This window comes from Stenella coeruleoalba (genome assembly GCF_951394435.1).
Source record: "Stenella coeruleoalba genome assembly, chromosome: 9".
Lineage (NCBI taxonomy): Eukaryota > Metazoa > Chordata > Mammalia > Artiodactyla > Delphinidae > Stenella > Stenella coeruleoalba.
Genome location: NC_137155.1, coordinates 25,956,548 through 25,974,465, shown reverse-complemented (window position 1 = coordinate 25,974,465; position 17,918 = coordinate 25,956,548). Strand labels below are relative to the sequence as shown.

General features: G+C 37.2%; 1 protein-coding gene across 3 annotated transcripts in view; it reads left to right on the top strand.

Annotated features, from left to right (window-relative positions):
• Nucleotides 1-17,918, top strand: part of SEMA3E (semaphorin 3E) — a 568,411-nt gene that overhangs the window by 380,256 nt on the left and 170,237 nt on the right. For all 3 annotated transcript variants that reach the window (XM_079932521.1, XM_079932523.1, XM_079932522.1), the window contains 2 exons: nucleotides 1,605-1,672; nucleotides 3,179-3,318. In XM_079932521.1, the coding sequence (XP_079788647.1) occupies nucleotides 1,605-1,672; nucleotides 3,179-3,318 (208 nt within the window). The remainder of the gene's footprint in view (nucleotides 1-1,604; nucleotides 1,673-3,178; nucleotides 3,319-17,918) is intronic.

Here is a 17,918-nt window from a genome sequence, read left to right as displayed (position 1 = left end):
GTCTAAAACTTTTAAATTTTGCTCCTTACTTTTCTGTCAATGTTTATTTTCAGTTTAGCTCCGTAGAATGATCCATGTGGCAGTTTTAATCTTAACTTTCTAAATAGATCCGTAGAATGATCCGTGAATGATCCGTGTGGCAGTTTTAATCTTAACTTTCTAAAATCTCAGGTCTTTAGGTAAGGTTTTCTAATCCACAATCTATCTTTTTTTAAACATGCTTTCGCACACAGATCATAATCCTAAAAATCGATTGGAAATATTCTTCTGTCCTGGCTTTCAATATAGGGAAATACTGAAATGGTTGTTTAAGTATTGCGTTCTTAACTAGGATCTGAACTCATGTGTGAGGAAGCACTCCATCTCTTGAAATAACGTTCCAATATCACTATTTGGTGAACTTGAGGAAAAGCTAGAATGAAAAAAGAAAATTGAGACTGGAATTTAGGGGTCAGTTAGCCCAATTTTATTTTACGAAGGAAGACACACAGAACCAGGATAGGCAAGGGGTATGTATAAGTTCATGCAGCACATGAGTGGTGGCGTTGGGATTTGAATCTGGTTCCCTTTTCCAAATTTTATCATCGCCTATGGTTAAAGCATCTCTTTATCAGTCTGGAAGTCTCACCCATTTCCCTCTGGGGTAAAACTTCTGTTTTGCCTTCTGATTTTCCCTCAGTCTTGAAGATATGCCATGATTTAGAGAAGCAAGTAGTATTTTCTGCTTTTATTGTAATACTTCTGTTTTTATCTCAAATCTGAATTAATATGCTGAAGATCTTGATTTTAGCTTCCCAGTACTAATAATGATAATTTCCATTGTTTAATTCCTGAGAACAGTGCTTACAAATTTGAAACATGGTATATATTCTGGAATTCTTTTTCCATGGATAACGAATATTGTCATTTGTCAATTATATGTCTAAGCGAACTATAAAACATGAAAATATACTAGAAGCGTATTTGCGTTTTAGAGGCAAATTGAGGAGAAGTACAATATTTCTTGAGTTCTACTATATGTAAGACATCCTGTTAAACAGATAAATGCACCATCACATTCAATGGAGACATATACTTTCTAAATGTTATAACTGAATAAAAGTAAATTGAGTATATTATTAGTTTATTTTTATTAGCAATCATATTGATCATGACGTCTGTAGAACAAAACATTTAGATCCAAATACCTTTACTTAATGCACTTTAATATAGATAGGAATTTTATGCATTTCTACTCGAATAGGTAGTCTGCTTCAAATCCCATTGTCTTTATCTGAACACATTCTTTACCACCCAAGACACTCATTTTGAACTAGAAGACTTCTTGTTTAACTAAATTCTTAACGAAATGTAAAGAGAACCTTCTTAAATTATAATCAAACTCGTGATGATTTAAAAAACAGTTTTCTATAGATCTTATCCATTGAATAACATTCAATGGAAATATGGTAAACTATGAAACTTGGATTGTATCCTGGTTTTGTATGACTGATCAGTTTTTTCAGTAGCAGAATACTACTTGAAACTTTAATGCGGTTGGCTATCTTTTAACGTCTGGAAAATTGAAATCTGAACATCTCCTAAATGCATTTACTTACTTTCAGGCGGTTCCGCAGACAAGATGTTCGGCATGGAAATGCAGCTCAGCAGTGCTTTGGACAGCAGTTTGTCGGTAATCCATAGAAAATCGATTGCCATGGGTTTCTTAGAGTGTGCACTGAAGATAAACTGTCAGCTTCTTAAACAGGGTCCTTGTTTTCTTGGTGATTGATACACACTAGAACAATGTTCCTGAAAGTATTCTGTTTTTCCATGTAGTTACGATTTTGTGCATTTGATATATAATCTTTCCTAATTAGGAAAACGTTTTACCTACCCTCCAAGCTTTATTGTTAGAATTCAAAAAGGGGACTCCTAGAACAAAAATGCTGCATACTTTAGGTGACAGTTGCCACAGTGATTTGCAGGATTTATTTCACCAGTTCAACCCTGGGAATATCTTCACCGTGTTTTTATAACTTACAGTAATTTTATCAAGAGTGATCTAACTTGAATCAAGTCACCTACTAAGCGTTGGATAGAATAAAGTGAAAAACTTGGACTCTTTCACTGGGTTTCTGATGAAAGATGGTAGGTGGTCCAATGTGTAAAGGAAGAGAGAAAATTTCAGCTGTAGACAAATGTGAAGAAGTCAGACAAGACGGAAAACCACTGTCCTGACTCTTTACACCATCATGGTGGTTGGTGAACAGGCTGTGCTCACCAGGAAGCAACAGAGGGAAGGGGCACCATGATTGGGAGACCAGAGATATTTATACACAGATCCAGAGATTGTGGTCTGGGATCAGTTTGCTAGACCCCAGGCTGATTCTGGATTGGATGCAAGATGTAAGCCTCTGAGAATATTAGCTAGAGAAAGGTGGCATTATAGTTTTAGGGAAATTTAGGGGTCAGTTTTGAATGCAAGGAGGACTCAGACATAGAAAAAAAAAATCCTGGGATCTAGTACTGAATTTGATCTTGGTTAAAACAACAAAAAATAAATCCACTTGCTTTTATTCGAAACTGCAGTTAGGTATACTTGCCTCTATGCCCATTTGAGTTCAAGTTCAGTGAGAGCCTTTCTGGGCCAAAATACAGATTATAATCAAGAAGCTCTGGTTCACAAAGTCCTTAGTTCAGTTTCGCACTCTTGTCTTCCTTCAGGAGCCCCGTATCTGGATAAGTGCAGTCCATTGTCAAGATAACGCTCACACTTTTGTTTGTGTAGTTCCATATCTCCTTGATTTCTGCTTTCCACTTTTGGTTGTAATCATGAATTTTAGTTCTATGCCTTGCTTAATTGTTTGGTGCTTACCTTGCCCACTTTATCAGTGGATGTTGCCACTGATTTTCCATGAATTTAACACTGATGCACCTTCTTACCTATCAGACTGTTATATCCTTTGGAACCAAACTCCCAGTTACTTCTTTCTGTCTCACTCCATAGCCTGCTGTGCCTTTTTAATGCCTAGATTTTGGTGTGCTACTCTCCCTAGATAACTCCTGTATAGAAATTAACAATGAGTAATAAAAGTTATTCACTTTGCTCTAGGGGTCTGAATAAAGAATCTTTTAAAAAATATTGTTTACCAGTAAAATCAAAGTCTCAAGGCTGATGTTAACATTTATGTTATAGGGGATGTTTTGGATAAGACTGAGGAGCGATTGGCCTATGGCGTAGAGAACAACAGTACTTTGCTGGAATGTACCCCGCGATCTTTACAAGCAAAAGTTATCTGGTTTGTGCAGAAAGGACACGACACAAGAAGAGAGGAGGTAATTCATAGCTGCACATTCACACCGTGGTGTCTTGCATACAGTGTGCCTTCAGTAAATAGATGATGCTTTATTTGGGTACTTAAAAATTAAACAATCTGTTGTGCTGTACCTGTCATTTTAAAAGTGGGGTTTTTTTTATTATGTGTGATTTATATCCATATAAATATATATGTGTATATGTATAGGTATATGTATATATAAAGGTTTTTAAATACATATACATGTAGATTTTTATATACATCTATACATTTATAGACATATAATTTTATAGACATATATAGACATATGTCTATAGACTTATATAGACATATATAAATAAATTATGTATGTATGTATAAATAAAATTTGGAACCTAGAATTAGATTTTAACTTAGGAGCTTTTTCCGGCTTCATGATTTTAGTGTCATGTTGTAAAATTATAGTCTCAAATTGTATCGCCCAAGGCAATGTTTCAGAAAAATAGCGAAATTAAACACCATTATCACATATATCTTAGGCACATGGATAATAGAATTGAAACAACAGTAGCAGCGACATTAAACCAGTTGTTGATAAAGCGATTAAATCATATGTGAGACATCAACTCAGGGGTTCCACTGTTGTCCAAAAAACAGGCATCAGCTCTTTTATCCTTCTAAGCAGGTTTAGTGGTGGAGATTATATTTCTATAATTATCTAACTAATGAGAGAGGAACGAGTTGGGCTGCTTTTACTGATGGAAGACTAGGCAGCATTTAAAGCACACATACAGAACAGGCTGGTGGCAAACACTGTATAGGTGCATGCGGGTCTAGGGAGCTGGTTTTATGTAGGGAGGGGTCAAGGGTGTGAAGCACGTAAAGCTTAGGGAAGGCAGATAAAGCATTGTTGATGTGGGCGTTGAACTTAATTTTTACAAAAATGGAATTAGAAAAATAGAAAATAGAAGAAAATTTGGTTATATTAAAGGGTGATAGACTTGGTGAATACTGGGGAAATGGTCCTTAGGAAAGAGAGGGTTACAAGTTGAATAAGGGGAAGAAATTCTAGAGGCCTGCCTTAGGACACAGAGGACAGCTAATAGGTACTCATAAGATAGTGAGTCAGGAAAGTCTGTACCTCATTTTGACGCTGGAGACGAAACCTTTGTCATCGGAAGTTTAAATGACTGATTCTACATGTAGAGCACAAGTACATTTTATGCCTTTTTTTCCCCTAGCCTGTCGTGAAACTAAAAATCCAACATGTTTTTGGTCGAGAATCATAAAGTACATTCTGGGAACTGACTAAATTTCTATATCCCGTGTTCCTGGGATAGCTATTAGAGAGGAAGATGATACCTCAACTTAACAAAGACTATTAGAGATAATATAGAAAGGCAATCAGGAGAGGAAAATTCTCCTAAATTTTCATGACATCATAACAATAAATACGTGTCCAAAAAAGTTACAGTACATTGCACTGAAATAAATTATTGATTTAGTACTGAAGTATTTTCCATTGCACAAATCTGAGATAAAACTGGTTTTTAAATTCCATTGTAACTGACTTGGCAGGAGAGGACCTGGGAATATTCTATAGTTCTTCCAGTTGAATGGCTTCAGAAGACAGAGCAGTAATTCTTTCATCAGTAGTTTTCTTCACTCAGTATGTTCTGTTTCTGATTTGGAACTTAGTGTAATCTGCCTCATTTGGAAAACTTTACCAAATCATTTTGACATGCTGCATCCAGTAGTGTTCAATTTTAAGTTTCTTTATCATATTAATATAATCTACTTCTTTTTCCCCAAATTTTAGTCCCTATTTTCAACTACATTCAAATTTCCCTGGTATATTTACTGGTACTAGAAATTTTGAGTTTACTCTATGCATGACAAGTGGTATCATAATCAGGTAGTGCCTGATTTCTGTAGACATAACAATATATATTGAGTTATTCACAATCTAAAACAAAACAAAACACACAGTTGCTGCCTTCGTCAAAAGCTGAATGTGCGTGCTGTGTACACAGGACAAAATGACTTTACGTGTGTATTCTTTCGGAGTTTTTTAGAGTCTGTTTAGAGTTTTTTCAGCGTTTAGAGTTTGGACCATTTTGCATTTATTATAGTTACTATAAGACATACAAGATAATTTTATTATCAGATCTTGACCGTTGCACAGGATGTTTAAGTTCAACTAGTCCAATTCTTAACTCACGTGGGTATGCGTTTTCAGAGTATCCCTGACAGTGGCCGTCAAGGCTCATCCTGGACGCTACAAGCCACGGTCAGCCCATAGCCTTTCTGAAAAGTTTTGATTGTCGTATCCTTTTATTGAACTGCTATTGTTGAGTCTGGAATCCACTTACAGATCCACCCTCAACTCTCCTGAGCTGTCCAGAAATCATGTATTCAGGTGGATGACGTTTTTGCTCCAATTAATATGTAGAAATGCTCCATAACCGAATTTCTAGAAAGCTTTTAGGAATTCAGTTATCTGGTTTCTAAACTGGATCACTGCAGTTCTCTCGAATATGCACTTTATAGTTTCTTGCTTCCTTAAATAATAAATATGATACGTAACATGTTATTAATTCCAGAAATGTTTATGGAAAGCCTAATTTATAAGTAATTTATAAGGACTTCATAAGGGAACATCTTCCCTTGGCTTGACGACCTGGTTAATTGTGGTGTGCATTGTGATTCTGACACCCTGGGGGAGAAGCCTTCATAGAAGGGACTTGGGAGATGAGGTTCTTTAATGTGCATCTACTGTATACAGGAACTGGGGTAGGCGCCTTACCTTCTTATTCTCGGATCTCACAGCTGCACCTTAGGCATAAGAATCCTCATCTTACAAATGCAGAAACTAAAACTCAAAGAGGTAGAGCTCATAAAGTCAGTTACAGACCCGAGGTTTGAACTCAGGTATTCCTGCCTCCCAAGCTGAGCTGCTTCACATTTATTCACCAGCCAAGTAACTAGGAATTTGCTCTCTGCGTTTTATAAAATGTACTATTTGATTCTTAAAAATGTATTTATAGATGAGATCATTGAGACACAGAATGTTTAATCACTTTCCTGGTTACTCATAGCTAGTGAGGCAGATTCAAATCCAGGTCTCTTAGTTCTTTCTACTAACTCACAGCATCTTCTGAAATCAGAATTCTAAATACAGTTTCACATGCTCTGGGACAAGCATGGGGCAAAGGGAAAACTGTTCACTGCAGAAGTTCTGGAATCTGATTTCTGAAAAATGCTCCTGTTGTCAGATATATATATGTGTGTGTGTGTGTATATATATGTACATATATATGTATGTATATATTTTTTTTCCATCAGAGTTTAGTGGAGCATGCTGCCTCAGCTTTGTTGGCACTCTACCTCATTTTCTTGGGTTTTAACTAAAATAACGCTTTATTCATTTATTTGAAACTTATTTAGTGAGCATCTATTATGTCCTGCTTTCGTAAAACTTGCACTCTGGAGAACAGAGAAAGATAGCAATAATAATACTATGACTAAGTAAGAACATTCTTTAAAGTATCAGTTGATGGTAAGGAGAAAAATACAAGAGAGATTACTTGCAGGGAAAGGTTGCAATATTAAACGGGTGGTCATGGAAGGCCTTACTAAGAAGTTCACCAACAAAGTGACATTTGCAAATGAATCGACAGAGGTGAGGTAATAGGCCACGTAACAGTGTTGGATAATGGCTTTCTGGACAGTGAGAACAGCAGGTGCAAAGGCCCTGTTTCATCAGGAGGGCACCTGATATATTAGAAGAACATCAGAGTGGAGGGCCACGTGGCTGGAGGAGACAGAGCAATAGGGAAACTAATAAACTGAGTCAAAAAGTGAGGTAAAGGGCCAGCTCATGCAGGGATTTGTAGGCCCTTATAAAGGGCTTTAGTTTTTGCTCTGAATTAAATAGAAAGCCATTGGGTAGTTTACAGGAGAGCTATGACACGGTCAAAATTCGGTTTTCAAAAGATGACTTTGGTTATTGTATCAAGACTGTAGCATGTGGGTGTGGAGATAAAGGTGGAAGCAGGGATGTTAGGGACATGCATCATCATGTTCAGTGGCACAACATTAACTGTCAGTGTGCCCTTCACCTACGAAGTCAAAGGATGGGCAAGTGACCGCCTCATACACATAAGAGCAAGTGCTTCACATATATTCTTCAGTATTATTGAAAATTGTGAAGGCTGTTTAATATATTTAATATCTCAACTGGAAAGCATTTTCAACCTTCTGTTCTCCTCCCCAAGTGTCTAAAATTAGTGTTTTGAATTCAATAAATATTCATTCAGAGCCTACCTTAATAGGTGATGAAAAAATCATAGCCTTAGCCTTGTTGAAGCCTATAGGCTTACAGTGTATACAGTAATGTGAACAGATAGTTATAATATATTGTGTTCATTACAACGTAGTGTGAAACCATGGGAAAAGAAAATTGTCTCAACCGACAGGTCAGCTGTGGACGTGGCACTATGGACACTTAGGAAAAAATCCAAGGCAGAGGTGACATTTGAGCTCTGTTTTAATGGATAAATAGAAGCCAACTAGCAGAAAGAGTGGGGTAATCATACGTGCTGGAGAGGACAAACAATACGGTCATTGTAGGTCTGTGGAGGACATGAGGATGCAACAATGAGTAGACCCACCAAGGAACCATTTCGCTTTATCTCTAAGCCCATGAGAATGCCTTAGACAAACTGTCTAGACACATTACTCTAGAAACTGGCTTACCAGCTTGGAGGATAGGCAAGCTGACAAGGAGACCATTTAAGAAGGTATTTCAATGGTCAAATGAAAGAGTTTTGATCAAACTAAACAGTGGTTGTAGGAAGGGAGAAGACAGATTTTAATTTTTATGAGATAACATTGAGTGCATTTGATATTTGAGATAAAAGAGAAATGATCAGAAGTGATTCATATGTTCCCGGTTTGGGTGTTCGTGTGGTTGATGGTGCAGTGATGTGATTCCAAGAATACAGGGAGGAGAGGAAGAGTTTGATTTTGGCCGTATTGAATTGGGGCTCCAGTAAAGCATGCGGACAGAGCTGTCCTTCTGGTATATGCATGCCTGGAATATAAAGCCCAAAGGAAAGCTTTGGAATGGCAAGAGATGTGTGAGAGACATTAGCAAAGAGGCGTTAAATTCATAGAGATAATAAAAGTAAGAATAATCTAGCAAGCATCTATACTTAAATATGGCTTACTGTGTGCCAGGCACTGTCCTATGAATGTTACCTATAGTACTACTTTTAATCATTGCAACAGCCTTATGAAATAGATAGAATTATTGTCCCCACTTTATAGATAAAGAAACTGAAGCACAGAGATTGAGTTACTTGCATAATATCACATAGCTTGTGAATTTGAGCCAGATATTCTGGTTTTAACCCTAGGCCCTTAGTTACACTGCAGTGGTGCCTCTAACTGCCATAGCGTGCCTTGGAGGCTTGGAGTAAATAAGAAGCATGTGAGCTAAAGCTAGAAGCAAGGGGAAAACGCACATATAAGGAAAAAATAGGAGAAGAAAAAACGCTAAAAGTTGAAGAGTAAAATCGTTAGGGAAACAAGTCATAATTGTAGTTAACATTCATTTAGTGCTTACTGTGTGCCCTGTACTGTTCTAAGTGCTTCATGTGTAGTAACTTTTTTAAAACTTACAACATTTCTCTGCAGTAGTTAGTATTATTATGTGCATTACAGAGATAAAATTAAGTAACTGATGTAAAGTACACAAACGGTTAAGTACCACTAGAGTAGTATAGCTTGAGGAAGTAGAGATGGTGCAGATGGGGATGTGGTATAGTAGAACTCAGAGAAAAGGAATTGGATAAGGACAAAGTAACAAACAGCACCCGTTGAAAAATTCAAAAAAATAAGTGCCCAGGCTCTAGTGCAAACGTTCAGTAGAATGGTTAAGCCAGGAGCCAGCTAGCAACAGGTGAAGTGATGTTGATGCTCGGGGCTGTGTGGGATTAGAAACAGTTCGTATCATGTTCTCGACCTAAAGGTTTAGGTGAGAAGTTTGAGAGAGGTCAACAGTAGGAGACGAGAATTGAAAGAACTTCTGCTTTGCTTTTTTGGCTTAAGAAAAACAGTGACTTGGTCATGGTTAGAGGTTGAAGGGAAGTAGCCATGAAGAAGAAAATGTGCAGTTAATTGATGAAGCAAGATGAAGAGTATGGGAGAGAATATCACTGCAGAAGTGACAGGGTGGATTCTAAGAAGGAAGAGGAAGAACCCTCGTTCTCTGAACTGAGGAGAAAAGAAAAGAAAGATTTTATGTATGTGGATGAGGGTAAGTTCATTTACAGAATCCTAGTTTAGCTGTTCCATAGGCCTTCTATAATTGTTTAAATTAGGTGGCCGTATATATTTCTACATATAATTTGAATTTGGAATACAGCTCAAATCTTCCTTTTATGAAGGAGGTATAAAGTATGTTTGTGTGATTGCAAAGGACAGAACTGTTAGAAACACAACTAAATCACCCCAAAATGATATACCCTGGTTTATGAAGTCTCGATTTCTGCAGCTTGATGTATTTGAATTGACAAGCCTCCAAAATAATTGCAAAACTTTAATTCTGAGTAACATCCCAAAGGAAAGGCATCCCTACTTGTTAAGGCATGTGGTTGGAAAATTGCATTATTTCTCTATGTATTTCTCTTTCTCTAAAATGCATGAGCACTGTATTTTAAAACTAAGTAATTGAGGGACTTCCCTGGCAGTCCAGTGGTTAAGACTGCCTTCCAATGCAGGGGGTACGGGTTCAATCCCTGGGCAGGGAGCTAAGATCCCACATGCCAGGGCCAAAAAGCCAAAACGTGAAATAGAGGCAATATTGTGACAAATTCAGTAAAGACTTTAAAAATGGTGCACATCAAAAAAAAAAATCTTAAAAAAAATTTTTTAATGAAATAAAACGAATTGAGGAGAAATTGAAATATGCATTGATTTGCTTAGATTTAAATATTTATTAGTTCACTGTGTGTAATTTTCACTTATCATGACAAAGAAAGCTGTAGTTTCTTCAAGCTACTCAGATTAGTGTAACTGCTCACGTTAATATGATCCTCATTTTGAATGTTTTAAGTTTGGAGTATATTATTTTTAACCTGAACATAGAATAGTCTTTGGAACCTTGACAATAATTTAAAACAGAAGTTGGCGAAGTACAACCTGCGGGCCAAATCTGGCCCTCAGCCTCGTTTATAAATAAAATTTTATTTGAAAACTGCCACGCTCACTTGTTTACCTGGTGTCTATGATTGTTTTCATGCTACAGCTGCAAGGTTGAGTAGTTATAACAGAGACCATATGACATATGAAGCCCCAAACCTTTATAGCCCTTTACAGGAAGTGCATTGACCTCTGATTAAAGAGCTCAAAATGAAAACGTATACAAGTAAAGTCTTATTAAGTACCTCTGTACTTTGGACAAAATATCTTTTCATGAAAAACCAAGCCCTCATTTTGTGCTGAGCACTGTAATTTCATTGGAATGAGTTTTCAGCAAAACCAAACAAAATGAATATTTTCTTGGAATGTGCTCTTTGGGATTTGATTCTTTACTGACAAAACCAATGTGCATCCCAAAGACATTGTAAACAAGGTTGGGTTCTAGGAAGGAGTTCATAAATCCCCAGTGGGGAAGTTTCAGAGCAATCCCAAAATGCGTAAAATATTCTTCATGCCCATGCCAAAGTGGTATAAGGCAGGCCAGTAAGCTGCTGGTCCATAAGACCATCATCATCATTTATCCCTTGGTAAGCATGGAAGATTTATTTCCCCCTTGATCTTTGTTGATCCTTTCCATTGGGGATTCTCTAGTTAAGGGAAACTATTTTTGTGTGTTTGTGGGTCTTAAAGTATCAATTTTATGCACTGTATAGACTGCTTAAATAATGCTCAGATGTGCATGTTTATTATAGAAAATTCAAGAGAGGATGTAAGTTGACAGCAAAACTCCAAAACTTCAATTTGACTTTACTCTCTCAATTCTTTTTTAACTCTCTACCAAAAATTTGTCACTTCTTAACTTCGTCTTCAGACCACCTACTGAGTAGGATAAATTCATCAGAGTTATTTAAATATTGTTGAGAAATCTAAGAGGCATAGTTAACTTATCAGTCAGCAGTTCCTTCTAGATAACTTAGAGTTCGTTGCATCTATGCTAAATTGGTACAGTCTCCATGAAAGCATAATTTTATTGATGATTCAATGCATTATGGAGACAGCTTCTCTTGTAAAAACAAAAGAAAGAAAAGTGGAGTACACAGATTACATCTTTTAATGTTGCAGTTGCATTATGTAGTCAAAACTCGGAAACTTTTGAAGCAAAATGTTATCTTCATTGTACCATCTTGTTGGCTAGAGGACTCATGTTTTCTTGACCTTCACCAGTCCTAGCTAATCCATGACAGGGATCAGTGACAGCCCTAGGTTTACATTTCTGTCTTTATTTACATGTTTTGAAAGCATCAGATTTGCTTCACGTGAATATTATTTCTTTGTTTTTCTTGTTATCATAACATTAAAGTATGTGAACTCTTTGCCTCGTTTGAAACATCTGTTTAGTAGTTTTGATGTTTCTACTTCAGTCTGTTAAAAAATGTTCTCATTTTTTCTAAACTAACAACTACTTACAGGTAAATATTCAAAACTTACATTTTTGAACCTTGACAGGCATGTTTTTATAATGTCATATGCCTCGTATTTTAGTTCTGGAGTAATTAGCAATATAGCTTATTAATTTCATTTTTTCCATTGCAATGGCGAAGACAGTTTCTATTGTGTGAAGGGAAAATATAAAGCAGCTATGTGATCATAAGAATGGATCTAGAGTTTCAGGTGGAACTGTCTTCTGTTAATTTTCCAAGAGAATGCTGAACACCTTTGAAAATTAAACATATATCTTTCTAGATCTATGGAATCAGATCACGATCTGTTTAATCCCATTGAGACCAGTCTGACTGTGGGCATCTGATTAAACGAAGTAACATGGTAATGCAGAAAGTAACTTTAAAAGTATATTTTAAAGACACTTGGATCTCAGAATTTATCATACTTTCCTCTTTCCTTTGGTCACTAGGAAATTTAGTTTGGAATTTATACTTCAATTAGAGTAGCTGTTCAATGCCTTATGGTATGCAGTTTTGTGTTCAAACATTATCTTTACTTTCTCTTTACTTTCATCCTCTGTCCTCTTATTCCCTTCATCCTGATCATCCTGATACTCTTTTTTATTTTTTTATTTTATTTATTTTGCTGCATCAGGTCCTAGTTGCGGCACGTGGGATCCTTCGCTGTGGCGCATGGGCTCTTTGTTGCGGTGCACGGACTTCTCTAGTTGCGGCGTGTGGGCTTCTTTCTAGTTGTGGCTTGCAGGCTCCAGAGCGCGCGGGCTCAGTAGTTGCAGCATGCAGGCTCTCTAATTGTGGCATGCAGGCTCTAGAGCACATGGGCTCAGTAGTTGCAGCACGTGGGCTTAGTTGCCCCACAGCATGTGGGATCTTAGTTCCCTGACCAGGGATAGAACGCACATCCCCTGCATTGGAAGGCGGATTCTTAACCACTGGACCACCGGGGAAGTCCCCTGATATTCTTATCTACAGAAATTTTCAACAAAACATGACTTTTAAACTGCTGTTTGCTTATTTTCAAACAGTATTTGTAAAAGTATATAATTATAGTATACTAGAGGATGAACAGATCTTACAGACAATTTAGTTTTTTGTTTTCCAAACCAGGATGATCACTACAAACATTTGGGGTTTATTTTATTTTTTATTTATTTTATTTTTTTATTTTTACATCTTTATTGGAGTATAATTGCTCTACAATGGTGTGTTAGTTTCTGCTTTATAACAAAGTGAATCAGTTATACATATACATATGTTCTCATATCTCTTCCCTCTTGCGTCTCCCTCCCTCCCACCCTCCCTATCTCACCCCTACATTTGGAGTTTTTGTTGGTTTGTTTGGTTTGCTTTTTGGTTCTTATTTTTGACTTCAGTTGCCTAATTTAATTATACTGCTTAGTTTATGGCACATTGTCATGATCAGTCCACACAAATGTCCTCTCTTGTTTGACTTTATTTTTCCTAGACCACCTTTCTCCATTTTCATCCTTGCTTCCCCATGTACATCCACTGTAATGATTGGGATAAGTCCAGTACTACATTTGTATATTGAACAAGTATGTAACATTTTTAGTGTACATGAGCTGAGAAAATAAATGTATCGTGTTATAACTCTTATTCTGCTTCTGCTTTTTAAAACTCAGCACTATGTTTGTATGGTTTATCCCTGTTGCTTTGTGTGTCTCTGTTTCATTGTTTCTGAAGGCTGCTCATCCCATCGCGTGTATTCATTGCTCCTAATTGATCCATTCCCCTACGAGTGGACCAAGAGTGTTGTTAATTCTCACTACCATATCTTTGGGTTTTTTTTGTTTTTTTTTCTTTGCGGTACGCGGGCCTCTCACTGTTGTGGCCTCTCCTGTTGCGGAGCACAGGCTCCGGACGCGCAGGCTCAACGGCCATGGCTCACGGGCCCAGCTGCTCCGCGGCATGTGGGATCCCCCCGGACCGGGGCACGAACCCGTGTCCCCTGCATCGGCAGGTGGACTCCCAAGCACTGCCCCACCAGGGAAGCCCTCAGTACCATATCTTTAATGATCATCTCTGCAAGTAACCCCTTATAGATCTGAGTGAAAATTTCTAAATTATTATCTGTCAACATCTTTCATTTCTATAAGTATTGCCAGCTTGCTTTGCAGAATTTCTGCACCATCTGCACTCTCAGAGCAGTTCATGTGGGTTCCCATTTCCCTATATCCTCACCTATATTTGGTATTTTCTATTTTTTGCCTTTCTTCTGGGTATAATGTAGTATTTCATTTAAATTTGCATTCCTAAAATTACTAGTAAGGTTGAACATTAACTTTGCATACTTATTAAACATTTGGGTTTCTCCTCTGAATTGCCTGTTTATATGCTTTTTCCATTCCATCTTTTATTTCTCTTTGTTGACCTTCAAGAATTCTTTGCATCTTCTGTGTATATTAATCCATTCTTGAATATAAATATTCCAAACTTCTTTGATATAGTTGACATTTTGAATACATTTTTTACAGTATAGAGTTCTTATTTATGATAACTTTCTTCTCAGCATCTTCTTGTGTTAGATTTACGTTTTCTCCAGTTGGATCTTTAATCTGAAGTAAATACAGCTTTACTTGTTCTCTGTGTAGTGTGGTAGGTTTCCCCAAATGAGCTATTAAGTAATTAATCCTGTCTCTCTTGGGGAATCATCTCTGTCATATAGCAAGTTCACATTGGAAAGTGTTTTTAATAAAAGGAAATTTTTATTTTTATACTGTAATATATGATACATTTTCTGTAAGTCAAACACATTTTTTTTTATTGAAAGAAGGCCAGATAAACAAATATATAAAATTGTTCGTCTTTATTTCTTTACTAAAACTGATTTCATTGTTAAATATATTCTGAACTAACCAATTCAAGGCCTATGTCTGTCCATTTCCTATAAAAAGTGTGGAACCGTATCATATGGTTGATACACATGGACATCGCTGCTTCTTCCTGACTAGCTACCAGATGTGCAGGGTTCTTTGTTCAATTACTTGTTTTATTTGACATTATGAAACATACTGAATCAATCTTTATAGCTAAAAATATTAAAACCATTTTCAGTAAGAAATTTTGTTTTTATTGATTGCCTATAAGAATATTTGATAAAGTGATGTATTATGTACCATCTTCTTTTTTTTTATAAATTTATTTCTTTTTTGGCTGCGTTGGGTCGTCGCCGCTGTGCGCGGACTTTCTCTAGTTGCGGCGAGCGGGGGCCACTCTTCATTGTGGTGCGCGGGCCTCTCATTGCAGTGGCCTCTCCTGCTGCAGGGCACAGGCTCTAGGTGCGTGAGCTTCAGCAGTTGCAGCACGTGGGCTCCGTAGCTGTGGCTCGCGGGCTCCAGAGCGCAGGCTCAGCAGTTGTGGCACACGGGCTCAGTTGCTCCACGGCATATGGGATCTTCCCTGGCCAGGGCTCGAACCCATGTCTCCTGCATTGGCAGGAGGATTCTTAACCACTGCGCCACCAGGGAAGTCCCTGTACCATTTTCTTGACCAGGGAAATCTGGTCTGCAGACAGAACAGCTGGATGAAAACAATTCTGTAAAAAGGATTTGATGTTGAAGATATCCGTGTTAACAAAAGGGGAAAGATTAAATTGTGGAAAGAATTCAAATCCAAATTTCTAAGTCATGTTTTATTTTTAGGCATATTTTTATCATAGGCCATGGAAGATATATTTAACTTTCAAAGCAGTTTAACCTTCATAGTGTACAGCTGTCCAGACTCAAGAGTTAAAACATCTTTTCCTAAATTTATGACTCACTGTAACCAGGAGGGGAGACCAAAATTCCAAGACAGGCAGTATCTATAACATGCAAATAAATGATGTAGGACAATTCTCATTGTAATTGTCGTGCTTCCGCATTTTTGAACCAGTCTGGACTTTATCTATACACAGTGCAGTTTCTCAAACTTGCGTTTCTGATTATGAAAGAAACACCTGCTTTTTATACCAGACTTGGAAACAGAAAACAGAAAACAAGAAACTACTTCTCATCCAGTGATGAAAGGTTTGTATTTATTTCTATTTTTGCTTTATTTCAAAACACTTTCATAGACTGCTTGCTCTATGCCAGAAACCAGGCTAGGTGACTTTCGTGTTTTCTTATGTATTATTCACTCTCACAGGAGGTATAGCAGGGAGAGATCAAAGGATCATATTCGTGATGATGTTTGTATGCAGATTCTTTTCAGGGGAAGACAGTGTCCTGGAACTGTTTTTTCTATGTATCTGTGGAGCACAGACCTCTTCTTTCATTAGTTAGTAACTGCTCCTGAAATCATGCTTGTTTCCTCTCTATCCAAGTCATTATTGAACTTACCTAGAAAAAGTGAATGACTTTTGGATGTATCTTTACGGGTATACCCCATTGTTTTGCATGTTTGTGCACTATGAACTAATTAGTATGTTCTCATTTTTCAGTGTGTTCTGAGCACTCACTGTGGAATATTCAGAGTGATTAGGAGATAGGCCTTTGCCATTATGAAACTTAGTATATGGTTCAAGAGATAAAAATTGTATGGAAAAATAATTTGAAGAGGAATAAAAATACCAACTTATGTACTACAGATGTGAATGCTATTGAGTTACAGAAAGAAACAAAAGATTTTTGTGGGCTGTAAAGAAAGTATTCATTTAAGAAGGGGAAATTTAAGCCTAGAAGGAATTTTTTTAAGTAATGGATGGGTGGAGTTCCCAACAACAGAAAGGAGTTCAACTAATGGAAAGAAAGACTAAGACCAGAATAAGACCTGGAAGTGCGAAGTAAGGGGAGAGCTCAGGGGCCAAGAGCAGTGGCAGTTGTGCGGAGGAAGGTTTGATTCTAGTATTGTATAGGTTCCCCCCACCACCTGCCGTTAAAAGTAAAACATTTTCTTGGGCTGCCATCATCACTTAGAATGTTTATTAAATATTCACAAGACTGAAGCCAGAAATGCATTCTTTATGCTCATAGCTTTTATTCAAATATAGAATGAAAATAAATTTACAAATAAATATATGCATCATTTAAATGTTTATTTAATGTGATGACTTTTTTTCACTGAAATAAGGTATCTCCACGAACATATTTTGGAATACAGACTACCACGTACGTGTGTGTACGTGTGTGTGTAAAACATCTGTCCACAGCACCTTGTGCCATATGATGACGCAGTCCCTACACACGTTGTTCAAGTGACCTCAAAACTTTTTACGTACATTAGTACGTAGAGTTGTTGTTTGATTTTCATATGGCTGGAATGTATCAGTAACATATTAAATTTACCTTTGTTCTCAGCAGCTGGAAACTATTCAAGCTTTAAAAATGGTTCAGAATAAACACAAAGACTCACAGTGAGGTTGATCTTCCACACGATCCCAAATAGAGTTTATTAATTTATATTGATTATCATGAAAATAAACACATTAAGAAATCCTTCTAGAAAATTCATTCATCTCCAGAAGTGTTCCTCTTCCACCAACCCTAGTGAGAAACACCACATTAAGCTGCTTTGGGATAGACAATCAGAAAGGCAGAATCTGGTTCCTTGAGCAATGCTCACCTGCTCAGAGGAGCAATAGAGTCTGAATAAGTTCTCAATCAGGAGCATGACGAAAAGGAGTGGACTTTGAAGAGTAAAATAGCGCCCATATGTTGACATAAAGGAGAAAGATACCAGGTAAAAGAAAACTTATTACAGGACTGTTGTTATGTATTTGCAGGTAATGTTGCAGGCTCGGGTGTACAAAGGTTAACAGGTGAAATGATGGTATTAAGGGAAGGAGATACTTTGACATTGGGTGTGAAGGAGACCTGAAGAAATGACATTTGGTTCAGCCTTTCGGGCTGAGAAGGAACCAGCCGTATGGGAGTCCCTCTAGGTCCTGAAACAGAATGAAGTTGGGCATGAAAGCAGGAACAGAAAGAAGGATTTGGGGGAGACTGCCATGAGATAAGGTCAAAGAAACAGT